Consider the following 24,139-nt stretch of genomic DNA (forward strand, 5'->3'; position numbering starts at 1 on the left):
GAATGCTAGTATGTATTCAGCTGTCATTAGCTTAGGATGATTAAATAGAACATGTGTCCCATTATATCAGGTATCCCTATCCGAATCCCTCATTACATCAGGAGCCCTCATCAGAGTTTACCCTTACATCATGGTTCCTTTAAAAGAGTCCCCCCTTACATCAGAAGTCCCCATCAGAATGCCCCTTTACATCAACTGTTCCCACCTGATTAACTCCTTACATCAAATGTGCCCATTAGAGTGCCCATGCAGAGTCCCTCTTACATCAATTGTCCTCATCAAGTCTCATGGATTAGTGGATGCACTCTCAGAGATCAAGGTCAACACAGCTAAAATCTGGGGTGGAGGGCACAGCCCATCCCAGTACCCCCTAGATCGAGGCCTGTTTCCTGCTATCAATTGGTTTTTAACCTCCCTGGAGGTTTTCTCAAGTGTGGCTCGGGGTTAAATTTCAGCATCATTAGCGGTAACCCCGAGCCACACTCGGGATTACATCTCAGGATCCTTGTGCAGTGTACTTGCCTTGTCCCCAGGATCCTGCGATGTCCCCCTGCGGTGTCTACGGACTCTGTCCTCCACCCAAAGCCTCTCTGTGCCGGGCTCCATTCCCTGCGAGCGTCGCGATGCATGGAGGCGGAGCCTGGCAGCAAATTCGAAAAAGTGAAAGATCATCATACATACAGTACACTGTAATCTTACAGATTACATTAGAGTATGAAATTATTTCACTTCCCTTTTGTTCCCAGTGCTTTGTCCAATGCCCTGCATGCAGTTTTATATTATATATACTGTTCTTTTTGCCTGAAAACTTGAGATTGTCCATAGCAACCAAAAAGTGTCCCTTTACGTTAAAAGTGGTTTTAGACCAGCTAATAAACAGCGATAATAAATTAAAACACTTGCAGAATTGAGCGATAGTGAATCATGGGGAAATGAATGTTGTTATTATTATTATATTATTATTTTTTATACTTTTTTATGTTTATTTATTATTTTATAATTTATGATTTTGTGTTTCAAACTTCATCATACCAGGGATATCTACTAGACTCTTGGTGAACAGATTTAAGTGTGTTATTGCTAAGAATTACAGGCCTACAATATAAAACGCCAAATTTCTATGCAAAACAATTGTACCGCTTTGAGACGCAAAAATCTGACATAATCATACCGCCAGGGAGGCTACAGTAAAGTTACACTTTAAGTAAATCTATTGCGTTCAAATCATCTACTCAATTCCTCTGTAGGCTTGCTGCATTAAAGCATATCCAAACCACAAAACAAAAATGCAATATATTGCAGTTTACCAGTTGCTTGATGTGGTGGGTGCATTCGTTTTTTTTTTTTCAGGCTAAGAACATTTTCAACAAGTACAGAAAATACCTGTTGATCTTGCCAAAAAAAAGAAAAAAAAAAGAAAACTAGAGCAGCCACTAAATCAAATGATTGGTAATCTACAATATATTAAATTTTTGTTTTTTGGGATTAGATATGCTGCTATGGTGTGTGTTAAACACGATTTATAATGGCAGTTTTGAAACAGCTTTTAAAGGTAAGCTTTTTTATGCATTCAAGTTTCATGGCATTGTAAAACTTAACTGCATGCAGGCTTTCTAATAAATATACACATAAAATTGGTTTTCTGCTGAAAAGAGGCAGATTTTTCAGCAGGAAATAGGAGAAATGTTCTTGATTTTTTGCTCTTCTGTGTACTGGAGACAGAGGAGTATGACAGCCAAAAAGCCCACAGGTCAATATATAGTTTAGGATACAGAAATGTCTTTTTGTGAGCAGACGAAGCTTAGGAAGACATGCCAGAAACAGCAGGGATAAGACCCAAAGTAGCAGATACAGTAGGATACAAAGTAAATAGGGGAGAGAAGGGCAAGAATGCAGAATCCGGAATGCAGAATCCCTGCTAGTGCTAGTAGGTATAGCATTATACCACTATACTAGGTATAGCACTATACCAGATCCAGCAGTAGAGTCAGCCACAGCCGTACCACTAGAACCGGTAGCAGCATCCACAAACTCAAAGAGAACCAACAGCAATAAGAAACATGGACACAACCACTAAGCCACAAGCTTAAATATCACTACAATCACAAGCAGAGCCAAAAGGCCAGCAGAGCCTTCAACAGAGTGACAAACTCCCACAGAACAAGCAACAGAGCCTTGAGCCTATCTGCTAGACCACAAACAGAATTGTCACCACCCATGTCACCACTGTCACAAGCACAACCACAAAGCCAGCCATAAGGCCAGCAGCCAGTACCTTCAACAGAATGACAAACTTCCACAGAACATGCAACGGAGCCTTGAGCCTATCCGCTAGACCAATGTTTCTCCACTCCAGTCCTCAAGTACCCCCAACAGGCCATTCTTTTGCACAGATGATTTGATCAGTCTCACTGCCTTAGTAATTACCACAGCCCTTTCATCCTGAAATCCTGAAAACATGACCTGTTGGGAGGACTGGAGTTGAGAAACATTGCGCTAGACCAAAAACCGATTTCTCACCACCCATGTCACTACTATCCCCAGCAGAACCACAAGCCCAGCCAAAAGGCCAGCAGCCAGGACCTTCAACAGAAGGACAAACGCCTACAGAACAAGCAACAGAACCTTGAGCCTATCTGTTAGACCACAAACAGAATTATCACCACCCATGTCACTACGGTCATAAGCATAACCACAAGGCCAGCACTCAGAAACATCATCAGAACTAAAAATTCCAAGAGAATAAGCAACAGAATCTTGTGCTCATGTCACTCGTGTCACAAAAAGAACCATACGCCCAGCCATGAGAAACACCAGTAGAAGCAGCTTTTGAGCTACCAGCAAGCACTCCCCAAGCCTGGAACCAGCCGCAACTGAACAGGACTCAACCTTTTTTTGCTTCTGGAGCCTGTCAATCCAAAATATGTTAGGTGCACAGAAATGTGACATTTTCTGAAATAGAATATGTAGTCTGCATGCAAAAAAAATCTTGCTTTATTTTTAGCATTTATTTGGATGAGTGTCAGCTAAGACAGCAGTGACAAGTACTGTTTGTAGGAAGAAATAACAGACACTGTGAATGCCATCAGCAGATACAGATGTGCTATGAAACACTGCAAGAAGCTATAGCAGGACATTAAGTGTCAAGAAATAGCTCAATGAGCAAGGACGTAAAAGCTAGTTTGGGTTGACATGAATTGATTTGTCCATGTACATGGCTGGGATTTGGGTCTGGATCTTTTCCTTTAGTTTGTCTGTCTACTTTGTTATCTTTGTATTCTGCTAAAGTTTAGACCACAACATTACCTGGTATAGATCATCAGGAAAAGAGGTTACAATGGTAACAAATGGATCATACTAGACTATATCTAAATTTTAGAGCCTAAATTGTTTAGTTCAACAAAAAAAAATGTAAATTCGGAAATACTAATATATTAATTAACCACTTCCCGCCCAGTCTATAGCAAAATGACGGCCGGGCGCATTGCGGCAATCGGTGGAGCGGTGTGCCAGTCTGACACACCGCTACACTGATCTCGGTAAAGTGCCTCCGACAGAGGCTCTTTACCATGTGATCAGCCGTGTCCAATCATGGCTGATCACGATATAAATAGGAAGAGCTGTTGATCGGCTTTTCCTCACTCGCGTCTGACAGACACTAGTAGAGGAGAGCCGATCGGCGGCTCTCCTGACAGGGGGGGTCTGCGCTGATTGTTTATCAGCACAGCCCCCCCTCAGATGACCATACTGGGCCACCAGGGAAGCTACTAGGACCACTAGGGAAGGGGGCAACATGTGGATGGCCAGGTATGTACCCCATGGCTATCCACATGTTCAAATGAATGCCCAATCTGTGCCATTAGTGCCCACAATTGGGCACTGATTTGCACCAGTATGTACTAAAAGACATAAGTGATGCCCAGCAATGCCACCCATCAGTGTCATCATTGCAACCCATCAGTGTCCATCAGTGCCACCTATCAGTGCCCATCCATGCCCATCAGTGCCCATCTATCAGTGTCCATCAGTGCCCATCCGTGCCACATATTAGTGCCACCCATAAGTACCCATTAGTGCCACCCATAATTACCCATCAGTGCTGCCTATCAGTGCCCATCAGTACCACCTATCAGTGACCATCATCAGTGCCTGTCAGTGCCACCTCATCAGTGCCACCTCATTGGTGCCAGATCATTGGTGCCCATCAGTGCAGCCATATCATTGCCCATCATTGAAGGAGAAAACATCCTTATTTACAAAAAATTTTAACAGAAACAAAGAAAACTTGTTTTTTTTTCAAAATTTTCGTTTTTTTTTTTATTTGTTGCGCAAAAAATAAAAATCGCAGAGGTGATCAAATACCACCAAATGTAAGCTCTATTTGTGGGAACAAAATGATAAAAAATGTGTTTGGGTACAGTGTAGCATGACCGCGCAATTGTCATTCAAATTGCAACAGCGCTGAAAGCTGAAAATTGGCTTGGGCAGGAAGGTGTATAAGTGCCTGGTATTGAAGTGCATCTCTAATGGCACTATGCTTACTTTCAATGAGTGATAGAGAAGAGTTTGTTCATCTGTTCAATAAGGTATTCACATATCCTATCACCAGATTTTGGCACATTTACCTAGCGCACTGGGGGTTATTTACTAAAACTGCATAGTGCAAAATTTGGTGCAGCCCGGCATAGAAACCAATCAAGTTCCAGGTTTTATTATGAAAGCTTAATTAAACAGGTTGATGTTAGAAGCTGATTGGCTACCATGCACAGCTGTACCAGATTCAGAGTGCTCCAGTTTTAGTAAATCCCCCCCCCCCCCCCCGTGACTTCTTCTAGCACTGCAACATTTGCATTCCCCCCTGTCCCTGTTGGCCTTTTTCCTGACCCAGAGACTTCAGTTACTTGATTTCCCAGCCAGAAATGACATAGTTCCTGTGCATGACCAAAGGTTTTACTTCACCCTGGCACAAATACAATGCTAGCAGATAGGGAAGGAACATTTACACAGTCTCCTCCGCCATAAAAATGTTACCCGCTGACATGTAAGAAAAAAAAAAACATATTTCACTTTAAGGCCTTTTTCACTTTAAAGGCCAGTGAGCTTTCTGGGAGCTTTGCAACATCGTTTTAATAGCTTGCTGTACACTCTGCTCTATACAAGCTGAAGCTAGTTTATATGCAGCCTACAGAAAATATGTCATCTCAGGAACATGGAACATGGAGGCTTCCTTTTGACATTGTTAGCTGTCATGCTAATGTTCTACTACACAATTTGGAATCACTATTCTAAAATTAGTATGCCAGTAAGAACTTCTGACAGCCAAGCAACTAACATTTTTAGGAAAAGGTTAGCAATGATTTCCACATTTCTTTAATTAAGGGAGCGCTTAAATTGATCTTAAACCCCAAACAAAAAAAAATACTGCATGTTGCTGTTTACCAATTCTTAAATGTGGTGGCTGCATTAGTTTTCTTCCTTTATTTTTACCTTTTGATCCGGCAGCCAGTAAGTTTACAATTTTACAACATTCTTCAAAGTGTTACTAAACCCAGGAGCTTGCATTCAATATACATGGTCTCTCACAGTATACAGAACATGGAAATGCAACTATTTTTGTAAATATAAAATGCTAAATACCTTTTCTCCTCAGCAGTATATAGCAGTTTTGTGACTTCTATCAGTGTCCGGCCAAGCACTGGTAAAGCTTGTAGTAGGAGTTTCATTCTCTTCTGACTGTCCTATGAGACTGCATGACTCCTGACCCTCTGTCTGGACTAGGGTTTCCACCTTTTCTTCAAGCCAAACCCGAAAAATGTAGTGGCGTATGATATCTTTTTTTTTTTTTTTTTTAGTACATGCTATAAGATTGTAAAAGACAAGACCTGGGACACTGGGTTGCCTCAAGGAGAACAGTAATGCGTAGCACAGTGGGCGTGGATGAACTGTGAGTGTTATGCATGGAATACAGGGGTCAGGAATATTTATTATTATTATTATTATTATTATTATTATTCAGGATTTATATAGCGCCAACAGTTTACGCAACACTTTACAATATAAAAGGGAGACAATACAGTTATAATACAATAAAATACAAGAGGATTAAGAGGGCCCTGCTCAGAAGAGCTTACAATCTAATAGGGTGGGGCAGGTGGTACAAAAGGTTGTAACTGTGGGGAATGAGCTGGTGGAAGTGGTAGGAGATTAGTTGGAGATATGATAGGCTTTCCTGAAGAGATGAGTTTTCAGGGATCGCCTGAAGGTAGCAAGAGTAGGGGATAGCCGGATAGATGGAGGTAGAGAGTTCCAGAGGATGGGAGAGGCTCTGGAGAAATCCTGGAGACAAGCATGGGAGGAGGAGATGAGAGAGCTTGAAAGCAGGAGGTCTTGAGAGGAGCGGAGAGGTCGATTTGGGTGATATTTGGAGACAAGATTAGTGATGTAGCTCGGGGCAGAGTTGTGATTGACTTTGTATGTTGTGGTTAGTATTTTGAATTTAATTCGCTGGGTGATTGGGAGCCAGTGTAGGGATTGGAGTAGAGGGGTGGCAGACACTGAGTGGTTGGTAAGGTGGATAAGTCTGGCAGCAGCATTCATGATAGACTGAAGAGGGGATAGCCTATGGAGAGGTAAGCCACTGAGAAGGGAGTTGCAATAGTCAAGGCGAGAGATAACAAGGGAGTGAATGAGGAGCTTGGTGGTTTCATTTGTTAAAAAGGGGCAAATTTTAGAGATGTTACGGAGGTGAATTCTACAAACTTTTGACAACGATTGGATTTGAGGCTGAAATGACAAGTCAGAATCTAGGATTACACCTAGTACCCTGGCGTGAGGGGAGGGACCGATGGTTGCATTGTTGATTTTGATGGAAAAGTCATGGAGGGGGGCACGGGCGGGGGAGAATATTAATAGCTCAGTTTTAGAGAGATTTAGTTTAAGGAAGTGGTGCGACATCCATGCTGATATGTCAATTAATAAGTTAGTAATGCTAGAGGAGACTGAAGGAGTGAGGTGAGGAGCAGACAGATAGATTTGGGTGTCATCAGCGTATAAGTGGTATTGGAGGCCATGGGCAGTTATTAAGTGACCGAGGGAGGAGGTGTAGATAGAGAAGAGAAGGGGTCCAAGAACCGAGCCTTGGGGGACCCCCACAGAAAGGGGCAATGGAGAGGAGGAGACAAAGTTGTAGGTGACACTGAAGGAGCGCTGTGATAAATAGGCAGAGAACCAGGATAGAGCAGAATCCCGGAGGCCAAGGGAATGTAGTTTATTGAGAAGGAGCGGGTGGTCAACAGTATCAAAGGCCGTAGAGAGGTCAAGTAGTAGGAGTATGGAGTACTGGCTGTTGGTTTTAGCAGTTAGTAAATCGTTAGTGAGTTTTATTAAGGTGTTTTCCGTGAAGTGCTGCGAGCGAAAGCCAGACTGTATTTTCATTGAGGTAGGAGCTAAGACGGTTGTAGACTAAGCGTTCTAGAAGTTTAGAGGTGAATGGAAGCAATGAGATGGGTCTTAAGTTGTTCAGGTCGGTAGGGTCCAGTGAGGGCTTTTTAAGAATGGGAGTGATCTGCTCATGATTTAGAGGGGAGGGGAAGATGCCACTAGAGAGGGAGAGATTGAAGATGTGGGTGAGGGAGCATAGGATAGAAGAAGAGGGTGACCGTAGTAGTTGTGAGGGAACAGGATCCAAGGGACAATTGGTTAGGTGGGCATCGGAGAAAATTTTTGTAACCTCTTCCATAGTAGCCAATTCAAAAGAAGAGAGTGTTGAATGTGCTGCTAGGCAAGGTATGTTGGGTGGGGAAGACATACGCACAGTGGAGATGTCCTCATGAATTGCATTGATCTTGTCTTTGAAGTGATTGGAAATCTCTTGGGCAGTGAGTGAGTTAGTGGGTAGAGGGGGTGGTGGACGAAGCAGAGAGTTAAAGGTTGAGAAGAGCCGACGGGGACTGGATGACAAGGAATTAATAAGAGAGACAAAGTAGGCTTGTTTGGCAGCATGGAGGCATGAATTGTATTTTAGAAGGGAAGATTTATATAGGGTGAAGTCTTGCAGGCATTTGGTTTTACGCCACAGTCGTTCAAGAGCACGGCAATGTCTCTTGATATTTCTAGTGTTGTCATTTTGCCATGGTGGTAACGGTCGGGGCCTGATTCTGCGTGTGGTTAGAGGAGCAAGTGCATCTAGTGATGATGAGAGTAAACTGTTGTAGACAGAGGTGGCCAGGTCAGGACAGGACAGGGGAGAGATTATGTCATATAGGTGGTCAGTAGCAGAATAGAGAAGAGAAGGGTTAAAGTGGCGAAGGTTTCTACAAGTAATTGTTTGCTGCTTGGAGGGATGGGTGGTTGGAGGCAAGGATACAATGAAAGTAATGAGGTTTTGATCAGATAGAGGAAAGGGGGTGTTGGTGAGGTTGCCAGGGTTGCAGAGATGGGAGAATACAAGGTCAAGGGTATTACCATTGGAGTGAGTGGAAGTATGTGTCCATTGGGTTAGTTCAAAAGATGAGGTTAAGTCGAGAAGTTTAGCTGTAGTTGGGCTGTTAACATTGACAGGAATGTTAAAGTCACCAAGAATAATGGTGGATATTTCAGAGGAGAGGAGAGAAAGTAGGGTAGCCAGGCAGCAAATCATCAAGAAAGCGCGATACCGGTCCTGGAGGCCTATAAATTGCTGCAATCCTCAGAGAAATGGGAGAAAACAGACGAATACAGTGCATCTCGAAAGAAGAGAGGGATAGAGAGGGAGGGACAGGAAGGACTTGGAAGGTGCTTTGTGGGGATAGAAGGAAGCCAACTCCACCTCCTTTCTGCCTGTTGGGTCTGGGGGAGTGAGTCCAATGGAGACCACCATGGGAGAGGGCAGCAGGTGAAGCTGAGTCAAAATTTTGAAGCCAGGTTTCTGTTATGGCGAGTATGTTCAAGCCATGAGAGATGAAGAGGTCATGTACAGATGTTAGCTTGTTACAGATGGAGTGGGCGTTCCAAAGGGTGCATGAGATTGGTGGGGTGCTTTGAGGAAGCAGGGGGATAGAAATTAAACTGAGTGAATTGCGGTGGTTGCCAGAGGGGGAGGGGTATTGGATATGTGGCTTGCATTTGGAAAATGGCGGACCAGGATTAGGAGAAATGTCACCTGAGACTAGGAGAAGGAGGAGGGGGAGGAAGGCAAGGTGGGAGTGTGCATGAGCGCACGTGTCTTGTGGCCTTGGTGTTTATGTCAGCATGTGGGTGGTTTTGTTAAACTGCGTCGGTGAAACTGCGCATCACTCAGGACAGAGCCATAATGTCTGCGCCTTGCCCCTGTCTGCGCCACCCCATAAGCTGCCATAAATTTATAGGGAGATTAAACTGGGATGCATTTATCAGTTAGTCTTTATTGGGTCTGATGTGAGACACCTGAATATGGGGAGGAGATGGCCAGTGCCAGACCAGCTACAGACACAGGCTAGGGTCGTAAAGCTAATTACCTCTCTTGATCACTCAAGCCACATGGAGTTGAGAATCAATCACCAGTAAATATGGAAGTTTAAAGATATGGCAGCAGGAGACAATTACCAAAAATATGTAACAGCAAAGTCAGCAAAGTCAGTTCAGTAGGGATGTACAGATGGATAGGAGACAATTACCAAAAATATGTAACAGCAAAGTCAGTTCAGTAGGGATGCACAGATGGATAGGAGACAATTACCAAAAATATGTAACAGCAAAGTCAGCAAAGTCAGTTCAGTAGGGATGTACAGATTGATAGGAGACAATTACCAAAAATATGTAACAGCAAAGTCAGCAAAGTCAGTTCAGAAGGGATGTACAGATGGATAGGAGACAATTACGAAAAATATGTAACAGCAAAGCCAGCAAAGTCAGTTCAGTAGGGACGTACAGATGGATAGGAGACAATTACCTGTAAAAGAGCAGAGAAGACATGATCAGAATTGATAACTGCGTCGGTGAAACTGCGCATCACTCGTGACAGAGCCACTCAGGACAGAGCCATGATGTCTGCGCCTTGCCCCTGTGCGAAATGCAGGGGACAGGAGTGTGGAATGCATAGTAGGAGTCATAAGTACAAAACAAAAAGAGTACAGCAGTCAGGGGTGTGTAACATACAGTGTAGGAAGAGCGCAAAATTCCCCCCCGCAAGCAATACTCTCCTCCTTGTTACCCTTTTATCAAATATCCCAACTCCCTCTCCTGCAAAAAAAATAAAAAACTCAACACTAATCTTTATGCTCACTCTCCACCCCACCAACTAAAATAATTTCTCGCCCTCCGAGAACAATTCCCCACCTCAAAACAAAACCTCTTCCCCCTTTCTCAGCACAAGTCTTCCTCCACTATCCCCAGAAACCCCAGTCCTAGCCCCCCTTCATCCCCATCCCAGCACTTATCCTTGCCCCCCTCAATCCCTTACTAACTTGCCAAGCAGGAGCTAGTGTCGGCATTCATGGCAAATGTCCTCCATCTCTCGGGGGTCCCAGTTGCCATGATCATCCCCTCTGTGAGAAGTTGGATATTTGCTGGGGAGCACTTTAAGAGGGAGAGGGCTAGTGCTGGAAGGGGGGTTGGATATGTGCTGGGGGGGCACTCTGGGATGGAAAGGGCTAGTGCTGGAAAGGGGGGTTGGATATATGCTGGGAGGCATTCTGGGAGGGAAGGGGCTAGTGCTGGAAGGGGGGGTTGTATATGTGCTGGGGAGGTACTCTGGGAGGGAGAGGGCTAGTGCTGGAAGAGGGGGTTGGATGTGTGCTGGGGGGACACTCTGGGAGGGAGAGGGCTAGTGCTGGAAGGGGGGGTTGGATATGTACTGGGGGGCACTCTGGAAGGGAGAGGGCTAGTGCTGGAAGGGGGGGTTGGACATGTACTGGGGGCACTCTGGGAGGCCGAGGGCTAGTGCTGGAAGAGGGGGTTGGATATATGCTGGGGGGCACTCTGGGAGGGAGAGGGCTAGTGCTGGAAGGGGGGTTGGATATGTGCTGGGGGGCACTCTGGGAGGGAGAGGGCTAGTGCTGGAAGGGGGCTTGGATATGTCTTGGGGGGGCACTCTGGGAGGGAGAGGGCTAGTGTTGGAAGGGGGAGGGTGGATATGTGCTGGGGGCACTCTGGGAGAGAGAGGGCTAGTGCTGGAAGAGGGGGGTTGAATATGTGCCGGGGGGCACTCTGGGAGAGATAGGGCTAGTGCTGGAAGGGGGGTTGGATATGTGCTGAGGGCACTCTGGGAGGGAGAAGGCTAGTGCTGGAAGGGGGTTGGATACGTCCTGGGGGGCACTCTGGGATGGAGAGGGCTAGTGCTGGAAGAGGCTGTCAGATTTCAAATTCATCCCACACTTCTGGCATATGTTCTCTCATACCAAAGCCCCCCCAGCACATATCCTCCTCCTGTGTGTATATGCAGGGCTGAGAACGAGAAGGAGGGGGAGGAGGCAGCTTTGTTCTGTTGTATGAGTGAGACAGGCTGCAGGAATGGCCAGGAGGGGAGACATGCATCAGATGGTCGTGCAGGCACGTAATTCCTGATCGCAGTCAGGTCAGACTGATGTGTCTGGGTCTGAGGCAGCTAGAATCCCGAACACATCATTCAAAAACCGGACTGTCCGGGAGAAACCTGTACAGGTGGCAACCCTAGTCTGCACAGTGCTGATCGGCCCTGTGCTGATCACATACACCCTCCCACAAAAAAATACAGGCTGTCCCCAAGGCTCTCTGCTATCAGGAGATGAACTGGGGACTGTGGAAGAAAGGGAGGATCAGAGAAGACAGCATCGACTCTTTTACACAATGCGCAGGATTAAAGTGGCTGTAAACCCCATTCACAAAATTTGAACTAAGCACATATATCTTTAGTGTTTACTTATCTCTCTCCAAAGCTCTAAGTGCCGTTTCTCTATGGTGCTCCATTCCGTTATCAGCAGAGTCACTTCTGACAAGCTCTCCAACAAATGTGTCAGGGAGTGAGCTTAGAGGAAGATTAGCAGGGAGCTTGTCTATTCAGAATACAGCTCTGCATGTTGCTTTGTTTCTCTGCCTATGTGTGTGTGTGTGGGGGGGGGGGGGTGCCTTTCCACCAATCATCCCTCACACAGTGTAAGCACAGACTCCCCACCCACTGCTGAAAGATGAAGAAAGATTTCTAACATGATCTGCACTTTCTAAAGAGTGTAGAAAGGGGAAGACCACAGATATACATGTAAAACTTATGTAGGAGGATTTGTTTGATCTCTGCGAATCATCTGAGGCTATTCACTTCACTGGGTATATGAGAGGGTTTACATCCACTTTAACCCCTTAGGTTCCACAGTGAGTATAACAAGCATGCTTTACTCCAAATACAGACTGATTTTACTGTTGTGGGTTTAGTACAGGATTCTTCAAACTACGGCCCTCCAGCTGTTGCAGAACTACACATCCCATGAGACATTGCAAAACTCTGACATTCACAGACATGACTAGGCATGATGGGAATTGTAGTTCCTGAACAACTGGAGGGCCGTAGTTTGAAGACCCCTGGTGTAGTAACACTAACAGACCAAGCTATTTGGCAAAATTGGTAGTTAAAGGGTTGAGAAAAACCATTTAACACTGACAGAGGTGCTTACAGTTGTCAGCTTTTATTTACGTATGTAAAACATGTATCCCATGTGTATCCCAGAAAGAAAGAAACTGGTTGCTGTACCTGTTTAAATAGGGTTAGCTCAAGTTTGGCTATAATTTGTTAGTCAAGTACTTCTAAATCTGCTAGCCTTATGCCCCGTACACACGGTCGGACTTTGTTCGGACATTCCGACAACAAAATCCTAGGATTTTTTCAGACGGATGTTGGCTCAAACTTGTTTTGCGTACACACGGTCACACAAAGTTGTCGGAAAATCCGATCATTCTAAACGCGGTGACGTAAAACACGTACGTCGGGACTATAAACGGGGCAGTGGCCAATAGCTTTCATCCCTTTATTTATTCTGAGCATGCGTGGCACTTTGTCCGTCGGATTTGTGTACACACGATCGGAATTTCCGACAATGGATTTTGTTGTCGGAAAATTTTATATCCTGCTCTCAAACTTTGTGGGTCGGAAAATCCGATGGAAAATGTGTGATGGAGCCCACACACGGTCGGAATTTCCGACAACAAGGTCCTATCACACATTTTCCGAAATCCGACCGTGTGTACGGGGCATAACACTCCCCTTCCCTCAGATTGAGAATGCTGCTGTCTATAGATGTCTCAGTTGCTCCTGCATCCAGAATGCAGACACTCTAATGCCCCGTACACACGGTCGGACTTTGTTCGGACATTCCGACAACAAAATTCTAGGATTTTTTCCGACGGATGTTGGCTCAAACTTGTCTTGCATACACACGGTCACACAAAGTTGTCGGAAAATCCGATCGTTTTAAACGCGGTGACGTAAAACATGTACGTCGGGACTATAAACGGGGCAGTGGCCAATAGCTATCATCTCTTTATTTATTCTGAGCATGCGTGGCACTTTGTCCGTCGGATTTGTGTACACACGATCGGAATTTCCGACAACGGATTTTGTTGTCGGAAAATTTTATCTCCTGCTCTCCAACTTTGTGTGTCGCAAAATCCGATGGAAAATGTCCGATGGAGCCCACACACGGTCGGAATTTCCGACAACACGCTCCGATCGGACATTTTCCATCGGAAAATCCGACCGTGTGTACGGGGCATAAGGCTGGAAGTGAGTTACTGGCCAGATCACCAGGTGAAATTAAAGAAAAAAGAAACACTACATTAAAGGACTGTTAAGCTGTAATATATCATTTTTTTTATTTTAGGTGTAATTCTGCTTTAACTAACTAATGCTAATGTAAAAAAAAATGATCTATGCTAACAGAAGTAATACCTTGGAAAAAACTTTTCTCTTGCATACTCTTTAGTTTAATTAAATGCTAATTACATATGATTCCTAATAACTCTGCTATAACTCACTGCCAGTTATTCTTCTTTGAGCCTAATATCGACTGGTATATTCTGTCTTTTGAAAATGCTTGTTGCATAGCTGTTGTGTTGCTTTCATAGATTTAGTACAACTAATGTAAAATGTAATTTGTAGTTTGTTTTTTCAATAAAAAAAAGAAATGCTTAAATATAGAGCAGCTTCAGATCCAATTCTGAACATTTTAGGTTGTTTTTTACATTTAAGAAGCAATGCCCTTAAACACCAGTCCTGCTCCTCAGCAAAAGCAGGATATTATTTGAGTTGGCAGGCAAGTTAATATTGCAACATGCCAATCCGCTACATTCTTGAGCACTCATGGAAGTCAGATCAGTTGCACAATACAGCATAATTAAAGAGTATCATTTGTTACAAGGCAATCCTTTTTACAGGTGAATCATGATAATACATCCTAGATGCCATCCTACGCAGAACCTTCATAGGAAAATGTTGATACATAAAAACAAATTAACTGTATATAGCTGAAGCTATGATAACATAAAATCTGGTATGTAGAAAGAATTTACAGAAAGCATGCTTAAGACGTATTTCTGTTACATTAAAAAAAAAACAAACATAATTTAAATAAGGAATGTTAGATAAATTGGAGCCATATTATCATGTTTCTTAACTGGCTATGTACACAAATCGGAGACTGGCTAAGTAAGCGTATTGCAGTGCTGTCAGAGGTTGATTAGTGTAAAATGTTCTCCCACTTGCATTCTTAAAACTTAGTTCACTTCTTGGTGTGGGTTCTAAAAGGTCCTTGTTTGTGCAGTTCTAAAATTCAAAACCACATAATACAAGTTGTCTATCTTATTTAGTCAGGTGTATAGTTTAGTAAAAAGCAGTGGCGGTTGGTGCTCCATTCTTTGGGTGGGGCAGTAAATAAACCCCCCCCCGCCTGCCTGTCCGCTCACCCGCTCGCCAGCCCCACCTGCTCACCAGCCCCGCTCCCTGCCTGCTCCGCACTTACCCCATCCAGATCGCGGATGGCTTCTCCTCCAGGCCTATCCGGTAGCTTCTCCTCCCAGCCAATCCAGTCTTAGGACCCACTTTCTGTCCTGATTGGCTGGTAAGAAAAGCAGAAAGACAATAGCGGATGTTGATTTGCTAATGTCACAAGTTGCACCCTGAGCTTCCAGCTCCAATCATATGCTTCATAAAAAAGAACAAAGAAAACCTGAAGAACTCTATGCGTTCGGCGCCCTGCATGGAGATCAGGGGCCTGCTCCCCTTATGGATGGGTAAAAAGGTTTCCTTCATATTTCTGCAATATGATAATAGCTACAAAGTGTGTTGGCACTGGGAAATAATGGCCACATTGCTGGTGGGGGATATAATGAAAGGCCATTTCCAAGATGGCCTCTGTCTTTGTGGACTAGCTGGTAACCCAAGGACTGTGGGATTCGCTTAATATGCGGTATGTTACAGCTTCCTAATATTTTTAACTTCCACCTGAACATTTTATTAATAGTGATGGTGAATTTGGAGAGTAGACTTGTGCACGATGGAAAATTTAGTTTTGTTTTGTTTCCTTTTTATTTGTAAACTACATCATTTCGTTCCGTTATAGTTGTTATGTTACGTTAATTTGTTTTTGCATAATTCGTTACTTCTGTAGAGTATAGATACTCATTATAATAAATCGATTTGTTTTATTGTTTAATTGTTTCGTTTTCGAATAATTTGTTATTTATGTATGTACCGGTATATATATATTCGTGATAATGATTCGTAGTTCGGAAAGTCGTTTGTTTATTGAATCCAATAACACACAAAATGACAATATCTCTTCTATGCACAAATACAATACAACACCCTTCTCACTCAGTTCTCAGGAATGCACTTTGCCAGTAATCCAACCTCCAGCACAAAATGAATCAGGTGATTGGACTGTAAGATTTACTCCTAGTTGACCTTTTGTTTCATTAGACCTTTAACAAATTAACAAATCATGCTAAATTCATTTGTTATTTTCACTATAATTTCTTTCATATTAGTTAAAATTCCTTATTTTTTTCTTCAGACATTCGGATGCAAAATTCGGCCGATGTTTGATTCATTACTAAACAAATTGCACATGTCTAGGAGTTTATTAATTCTTCCTGTCAGTGTGAAAGTTCCTGCCCATACGATGTATGGGCAGACAGCTTACACTGACAGTCTACAGGAGACCTGCATGGCACCAGCGATCTGCGTGCGAATGTCTGAAAGATGCAGAATTAGTCCGAATTTTGATTCGTTACGAAACAGATTGCACATGTCTATTGGAGAGCCTTTAGAGGATTTATTGCCATGGGATTGAATGAACATATTATTATTTTAAATATATTTTATAGATCTGTGGATGACATGAAGAGAGTTTTTTTTCAACAAAAGGATGACTGTCTGCACACAGACACCAACTCCCTGGTGCATAAGTCTAAACAAGATGGGTAGAGGATGGCTTCAGCTGCTGTTCTCCACCTGTAGAGAACGCCTCAGACATGTTTCGGCCTTTTCTCTTTTACCCATCTCAATCAAACTTACGCAACAGGTCAGTCGGTGTCTCTTTGCAGATGGTCACCATTTTGTTGAAGTCTACTAGAGCCTGACAAGTCGATCTTGTCTGTCTTGCACCAGTCTATTCACATGCTAAACCAACTGACACGTGTTTGGGAGCATTCGAGCAGTGTTACTTTCATTGTTTTGGGCTACATGTGAGGAGAGTTTTGCTTTAATAGTGTGTGGAGAGGTACTGATGGAATTTGCCTCCCCTCTCCTCTTTTTCACTAACCTTGTTGGCACTGATATAGCACATGTTCAACACAAAACTATTTTTGTCTGAGGATAAGTTAGCATATTTGTTTGCAACATTGATCCCTATATAACAGTAACTGCATGCAATATCCTTTGTATACTTTCTAGAAATTATTGAGATATGAGTGCCTCCAATATAACCCGTTATTTTGGCCACCCATCTTGGCATGCCTGTTGTTTTAGTAATGTTGTTTTAGTAATTAAGTATTTTATTTTTGTAAGTTTAGATTGGCTAGGCATTTATTATCTGTTGATTAGATGTATATATATATATATATACAGTTGTGCTCAAAAGTTTGCATACACTGGCAGAAATTTTGGCAGTAATATTGAAAATATGACCGATCATGCCAAAAAACTGTCTTTTATTTAAGGATAGCAATCACATAAAGCCATTTATTATCACATCGTTTTTTGGATCCTTTTTAAATCATGATGATAACATAAATCACCTAAATGGCCCTGATAAAAGGTTTACATACCCTGGAATGTTTGGCCTTTGTACAGACACAGAAGGTGGCACAGGTTAGAATGGCAATTAAAGGTTAACTAAATCACAGTTAGTGTCTGTGTATAAATAGTCAATGAGTTCGTTAGGTCTCACATGGATGCACTAAGCAGGCTAGACACTGAGCCATGAAGTGGTAGAAAAGAACAGTCAAAAGACCTGCGTAACAAGGTAATGAAACTTTACAAAGATGGAAAAGAATATTAAAAGATATCCAAAGCCTTGAATATGCCAGTCAGTGCTATTCAATCACTTAATAAGAAGTGGAAAATTTGGGGATCTCTTGATACCAAGCCAAGGTCAGGTAGATCAAGAAAGATTTCAGCCACAACTGCCACTCTGGAAAAAGATGGTGTGGTTTTTAAGGAGCACAATACGATGATACTTGAACAAAAAAGAGCTGCATGGTCAAGTTGCCAGTTCCACAAAAAAGCCTGGTTACAATATGCCCAACAACACATTGACATGCCTCATGGGCTTTTTTGTGGCATTGGCGCAGTAAAGTCTTCTTTCTGGCAGCTTAACCATGCAGCTCTTTTTTGTTCAAGTATCATTGAATTGTGCTCCTTAAATACAACCACACCATCTTTTTGGAGAGCAGCCTGTATTTCTCCTGCGGTTACCTGTGGGTTTTTCTTTGTATCCTGAGCAATTCTTCTGCCAGGTGTTGCTGCAATCTTTCTTGGTCTACTTGACCTTGGCTTGGTATCAAAATAGCCCCTAATTTTCCACTTCTTAATAAATAATTAAACAGTACTGACTGGCATATTCAAGGCTTTGGATATCTTTTTATTTCTTTTACATCTCTGTAAAGTTTCATCACCTTGTTACGCAGGTCTTTTGTTCTTTTCTACCTCCTCAGGTTTTCTTCTAAGGTTGCCCTGTATTTGGCTCCATCTTTCCATCAACTCTGACCAGCTTCCCTGTCCCTGCTGAAGAAAAGCATCCTCACAACATGATACTGCCTCCACCATGTTTCACGGCAGGGATGGTGTGTTCAGGGTAATGTGCAGTGTTAGTTTTCCATCACACATAGCATTTAGCTTTTAGGCCACAAAGTTCAATTTTGGCCTTATCTGACCAGAGCACCTTTTTTGCACATTTGCTGTGTCCTCCACATGGCTTCTCGCAAACTGCAAATGGGACTTCTTATGGCTTTCTTTCAACAATGGCTTTCCTCTTGCCACTCTTCCATAAAGGCCAGATTTGTGGAGTGCACGACTAGTGCCGTGTACACACGATTGGACTTCTCGTCGGAAAAAGATATGACGGCTTTTCCGACGGGATTCCGCTCAAGTTTGCCTTGCATACACACAGTCACGCAAACGTTTGCTGAAATTAGGACCATCAATAACGCGGTTACGTACCACACAGTACGACGAGCCAAGAAAATGAAGTTCAATGCTTCCGAGCATGCATCGAATTGTTTCCGAGCATGCATAGGAATTTTGCACATCGGAATTGCCACAGACAATCACATTTTCGGATAGGAACTTTTCCCGACTGAAAAATTGAGAGCATGCTGTCAATCTTTTGCTGGCTGGAATTCTGCCAGCAAAAGACCGATGGAGCATACACACGGTCGCATATTCCGACGAAAAACTCTCAAGGGTCTTTCGCGGGCTGAAATTCAGATCGTGTGTACTCGCCATAATAGTTGTCCTCTGGTCATGTCAGTTTAGGTGGACGGCCATATTATGGTAGGTTTGCAGTTTTGCCATACACTTTCCATTTTCAGATGATGGATTGAACAGTGCTCCATGAGATGTTCAAAGCTTGGGATATTTTTTTATAACCTAACCCTGCTTTAAACTTCTCCACAACTTTATCCCTGACCTGTCTGGTGTGTTATGTGGCCTTCATGATGCTGTTTGTGCACTAAGGTTCTCTAACAAACCTCTGTGGGATTCACAGAACAGCTGTATTTATACTTAGATTAAATTACACACAGGTGGACACTATTCACTAAATAGGTGACTTCTGAAGGCAATTGGTTCCACTAGATTTTAGTTAGGGGTATCAGAGTAAAGGGTGATGAATACAAATGCACACCACACTTTTCACATATTTATGTGTAAGAAATTTTGAAAACCATTTATCATTTTCCTTCCACTCCACAATTATGTGTCACTTTGTGTTGGCCTATCAAATAAAATCCCAATAAAATACATATTTACATTTTTGGTTGTAACATGACAAAATGTGGAAAATTTCAAGGGGTATGAATACTTTTTCAAGGCACTTTTTTTTTCTTTTCTTTTTTTTTCTAGGAATGTATAGCTGGAAATTATTATCATTATTATTATACAGGAGTTATATAGCGCTAACAGTTTGCGCAGCGCTTTTACAACTGCTTTTTTACAACTGTCTAAAATCCAGATTTAGTTGCTAAATTCACTTGCTGTTATTGTAAGGTGAAGCACCTCTATGTGTGAAAATTTTGAAGAGTTTTATTCCAGCAAAAGTCTCAGGTTAAAAAAACAGAATAATGCATGCACTGAAAAAAATACATTATTGTGCAGAATAAAACAAACAGAATAAGTGATAATATTTCAAGTGTTACATGCATCAAGGCCTTCATCTTTATATTATAAAGAGGTTCAAGTTAGAGTTCAGAAAATCCAATTAAAGGACTATCACTATTTCATATGTAAATATGAAATATGTAAATAATCTGTGTGCTAAGTGTCCTTGTTTAACATATTACAAGAACATTCAGGGTAGGGGCGCATGGAAACAACTTTTTAAAATTATAATTGTATCACAGTTATCACAGGCAATTAGTGACTTCCTTTCAGAAGTGTAATAAGTGATATTTGAGCCTTCATAAAAAGATTGTTCAAAGTTTATTAACTAAGACAGTAAAAATACCATACCATAAGTCACATACATGTATATATATATATATATATATATATATATATATATATATATATATATATATACACATACAGGCAGTTCAGGCTTGGCATAAAATAAAAAAGTGCAAAATATAGGCTACCATCAGTGCCGGGACAAGGCCATCCAGCACCCCAAGGATGCCAAACTGCGACCCCTTCCCTTCCCTTAGGGTTAGGGTCAGGGCACCCATGTCTCTGCAATAAACCATTGCACCCAATAGCAACCCCCACTCCTGACCCAGGTGGACACTATTCGCTAAATAGGTGACTTCTGAAACTCAATTGTTTCCACTAGATTTTAGTTAGGGGTATCAGAGTAAAGGGGGCTGAATACAAATGCACACCACACTTTTCAGATATTTATTTGTGAAAAAATTTGAAAAGCATTTATCATTTTTCCTTCCACTTCACAATTATGTGCCACTTTGTGTTAGTCTACCACATAAAATCCCAATAAAATACATATTTACATTTTTATTGTAACATGACAAAATGTGGAAAATTTCAAGGGGTATGAATACTTTTTTCAAGGAATGCATAGCTGGAAATGATATATACTGGGATAATGTTGTTAGTAGACATGCAATGATGAGGCGCTGCTCCAAATCCTGGAAATCTGCAAATAGGAGGCAGAAAACCAATGTAATTTGTAGTAAGTTGTTATTAAGCCAGCAAAAGCACAGTAAGAATTCACACCTACGGATTGTCCTTGCCTGACACATTTCACCTCCACAGGCCTATCTCTATGACTAAACTTGTAAAGGTGAAACGCATCACAGATGGGCAGTATGTGGTTTAATATGCAGGTATTTTTCAAATCATTTCTATTGTCTTAGTTGTAGAGCAAAGCCTGCAAGAGTAAAACTCATCAGAGAGGGCCGGTCTGTAGGTCAGAACTCTCTATGTCAGTGGTTCTCAACTCCTGTCCTCAGGACCCACCAACAGGCCAGGTTTGCAAGATAACTGAAATACATCACAGGTGATATCATTTGCTGCTCAGTGATTGCAGTATTCTAGTCTGCATCTCCCCAAGGTAATACATAAAACCTGGCCTGTTAGTGGGCCCTGAGGACAGGGGTTGAGAACCACTGCTCTATGTGCTTGTGCTGGGTCAATGAAAACTTACGAGTGATGTCATTTGTGTGCTGCTTCTTTGTTTCAGTCCTTAGTTCACTTACATATCTGCAATGTTCTAATCTTCCTATTTATGTGTATTTTAGCCTGGCTTAGTTTACTGTTTTGTATCTACATAGCTTTGGGATATTTATATGCACATTTTTAGATATTTTATGGTGCATAGCAGTCATATTAGTCCCACTTTTTAATGTTTTTGCTGTTTTTTTTTAACACATACATAATATTTGCACTATTTGGATTTTATTTATAAAAAGTATATTTTAGATAGATGTAGGCTTCAGTATTTGCCTTTAGTGATATTTAATGCCCCCAGGAACTTTAGCTGTGCTTGGCAGGCAGACATGATATTCTTCTTCCATACCTGCAGTTACATGATTAATGTGATTTCTTACACTGTTTGCTAGTAGCAAATCAGATGTTGACAGAAAACTGCTATAGAGGAAAAGAGCAGGAGTAAAATATTATATTGCCTTGCCTCTTACTTCACACAAAATGAAGGTATTGTAGTGGATGACAGATTTTTCTCCATGAGATGGCAAAGAGACAGTTGGAGAGGGAGATCCCTTCAGCTAAATACTGTCTTGCTATGTCCATATGAAAAGTGAATAAACTGTTCCTTCCTTCCTTCCTTCCTTCCTTCCTTCCTTCCTTCCTTCCTTCCTTCCTCATTCTCTCCCTCCCTTCCCCCCTCTTTCTTTCTTTCTTTCTTTCTTTCTTTCTTTCTTTCTTTCTTTCTTTCTTTCTTTCTTTCTTTCTTTCTTTCCCCTTTTCTTTGTGTTTTTTTCTTTCCCCTTTTTTATTTCCTCTTTTTTATTTCCTCTTTTCTTTCTTTTCTCCTTCCTTTCTTTTCACTATCCTTTCTCTTTTCTCCTCCTTCCTTCCTTCCTCCCTTCCTTCCTTCCTTCCTTCCTTCCTTCCTTCCTTCCTTCCTTCCTTCCTTCCTTCCTTCCTTCCTTCCTTCCTTCCTTCCTTCCTTCCTTCCTTCTTTCCTTTCCCCTTTCCTTTCTTCCTTTGCCCTTCCTTCCCTTCCTTCCTTTCCCCCTTCCTCCTTCCTTCCTTTCCCCCTTCCACCTTCCTTCCTTTCCCCCTTCCTTCCTTTCCACTTTCCTTCCCTTCCTCCTTCCTTCCCTTCCTCCCTCCTTCCTTCCCTTCCTCCTTCCTTCCCTTCCTCCTTCCTTTCCTTCCTCCTTCCTTTCCTTCCTCCTTTCTTCCTTTCCTCCTTCCTTCCTTTCTCCTTACCTCACTCTCCCCTTCCTTCCATTCCAGTCCTCCTTTTCCTTTCATTATCAGTACGACTATTCCAAAACTGACATACTTTTTGTTTTTTATTGCAGGGACATTTGTCGTTCAAGTCACAGCGAATGATGCGGATGATCCGACCTATGGAAACAGCGCAAAAGTCGTCTACAGTATTCTGCAGGGACAGCCATACTTCTCCGTTGAATCGGAGTCAGGTCAGAAGACCTTAGCTGTGTCTTTGTTTCTGTAATTGAAGATGACATGTTAAGTCAAGCTAGGACATACTAGACAAAACTTGAAAGAGATTACATTTTCCACCCTGCACAAACTGACAAACTCAATTGAGCAAGACATCTGTAAGCATGACACCAATGGTATTAGAAACTAAAAATCAAAGCTGAAATATAATTAGGGCTGTACACAAAATAGTTTCTCTTGGAACAAGAATCAGGCTTGAGATTTCTTCAGAATAACTCAGGAAAGCTAGGCTCCCTTAACGTATCTGCCCACATTATGAGTTATATATTAACTTGTCACTACCAAAAATGTTTTCACTGTGGCTTTTGGTTGGTATCTTGTTTAATATAAATGTGCACGCATCTTTAAAGCTGTATTCCAGGTAGATAAATACACATTTTAAAATAAATAGTTGGGAACTATTTTGTCTTCCAAAGGATTTTTAACTTTTTTCAGCAAGGCTTATGATCCAAGCATTCTTGCCAGACAGCACAGTCAGGTCCTCCTGCACCTTTATGCATACTACACTGACGCTGAACGACACAGCCTGGTCTTCCCCCGTCCACCATTAAAAATCCATTGTTGGTCTCCAGTCAGTGACTTTGTCTAGGTTTAGATGGTCCTCTGACCTCGTTGCATTTCCATGATGGTGGTGGTGTTTGAACATCTTCCTGATATGCTAAGGGTCTAACAATCTATTTTATCTGGGTATGCTGCAAATGTTAGAGATTGGTGAGGTGATGGCCCAGTCTGTCCTAGTATGCTCCAGTGGTCTCACTTTGGGGATGTAGCACGGTTCCAGGGGTGTCTCTCCCCCTCTGGTGGGTCTTGGGCTAATGGTTATGCATGGCTAACCACATGCATCTTGAATTGAAATATAGATTCTGTAGTACTGCTTCTGATAAAGCGGCTTGAACCGAATGCGTAAAGCTCTTGACCCTCTTCTCTTCCCTCTTTGTATACGGTAAATTTATTTTTAGCACTGTACATGGTCCATTTTTGGACAGAGCAGTTGGTTAGCTTGACTTACTTGTAATAAGCTTGTAGAGGGCTGGAAAATAATTTTGGGTACACCTATATTAATGATTCTGAATCTTTTCCTCTCCTTTTTTAAGCACTAGCTGACCAGCCGCCGCAGTAATACTGTGGCAGGTTAGCTCGGCTGGGCAAATCGCCATAGCTGTACATTGCTCCTTTAAGACGTGACAGCAGGTGCCCACGTGCCGCCAGGGGAGCACGCACGCGCCCCGCCATGTGTCCCCGGAGCCGATGTGCGTGACCGATGACTGTCGGGCACCCGTGATCGCTCGTGACAGAGCGAGAACCGGTATATATGTGTGTAAACACACAAAT

General features: G+C 42.4%; 1 protein-coding gene across 3 annotated transcripts in view; it reads left to right on the forward strand.

Moving 5' to 3' along the window:
- The window catches only part of LOC141144830 (cadherin-6-like), a 599,167-nt gene that overhangs the window by 364,920 nt on the left and 210,108 nt on the right, over positions 1–24,139 (forward strand). For all 3 annotated transcript variants that reach the window (XM_073630891.1, XM_073630890.1, XM_073630889.1), the window contains one exon: positions 22,645–22,764. In XM_073630891.1, the coding sequence (XP_073486992.1) occupies positions 22,645–22,764 (120 nt within the window). The remainder of the gene's footprint in view (positions 1–22,644; positions 22,765–24,139) is intronic.

This window comes from Aquarana catesbeiana, linkage group LG05 (assembly GCF_042186555.1).
Source record: "Aquarana catesbeiana isolate 2022-GZ linkage group LG05, ASM4218655v1, whole genome shotgun sequence".
Lineage (NCBI taxonomy): Eukaryota > Metazoa > Chordata > Amphibia > Anura > Ranidae > Aquarana > Aquarana catesbeiana.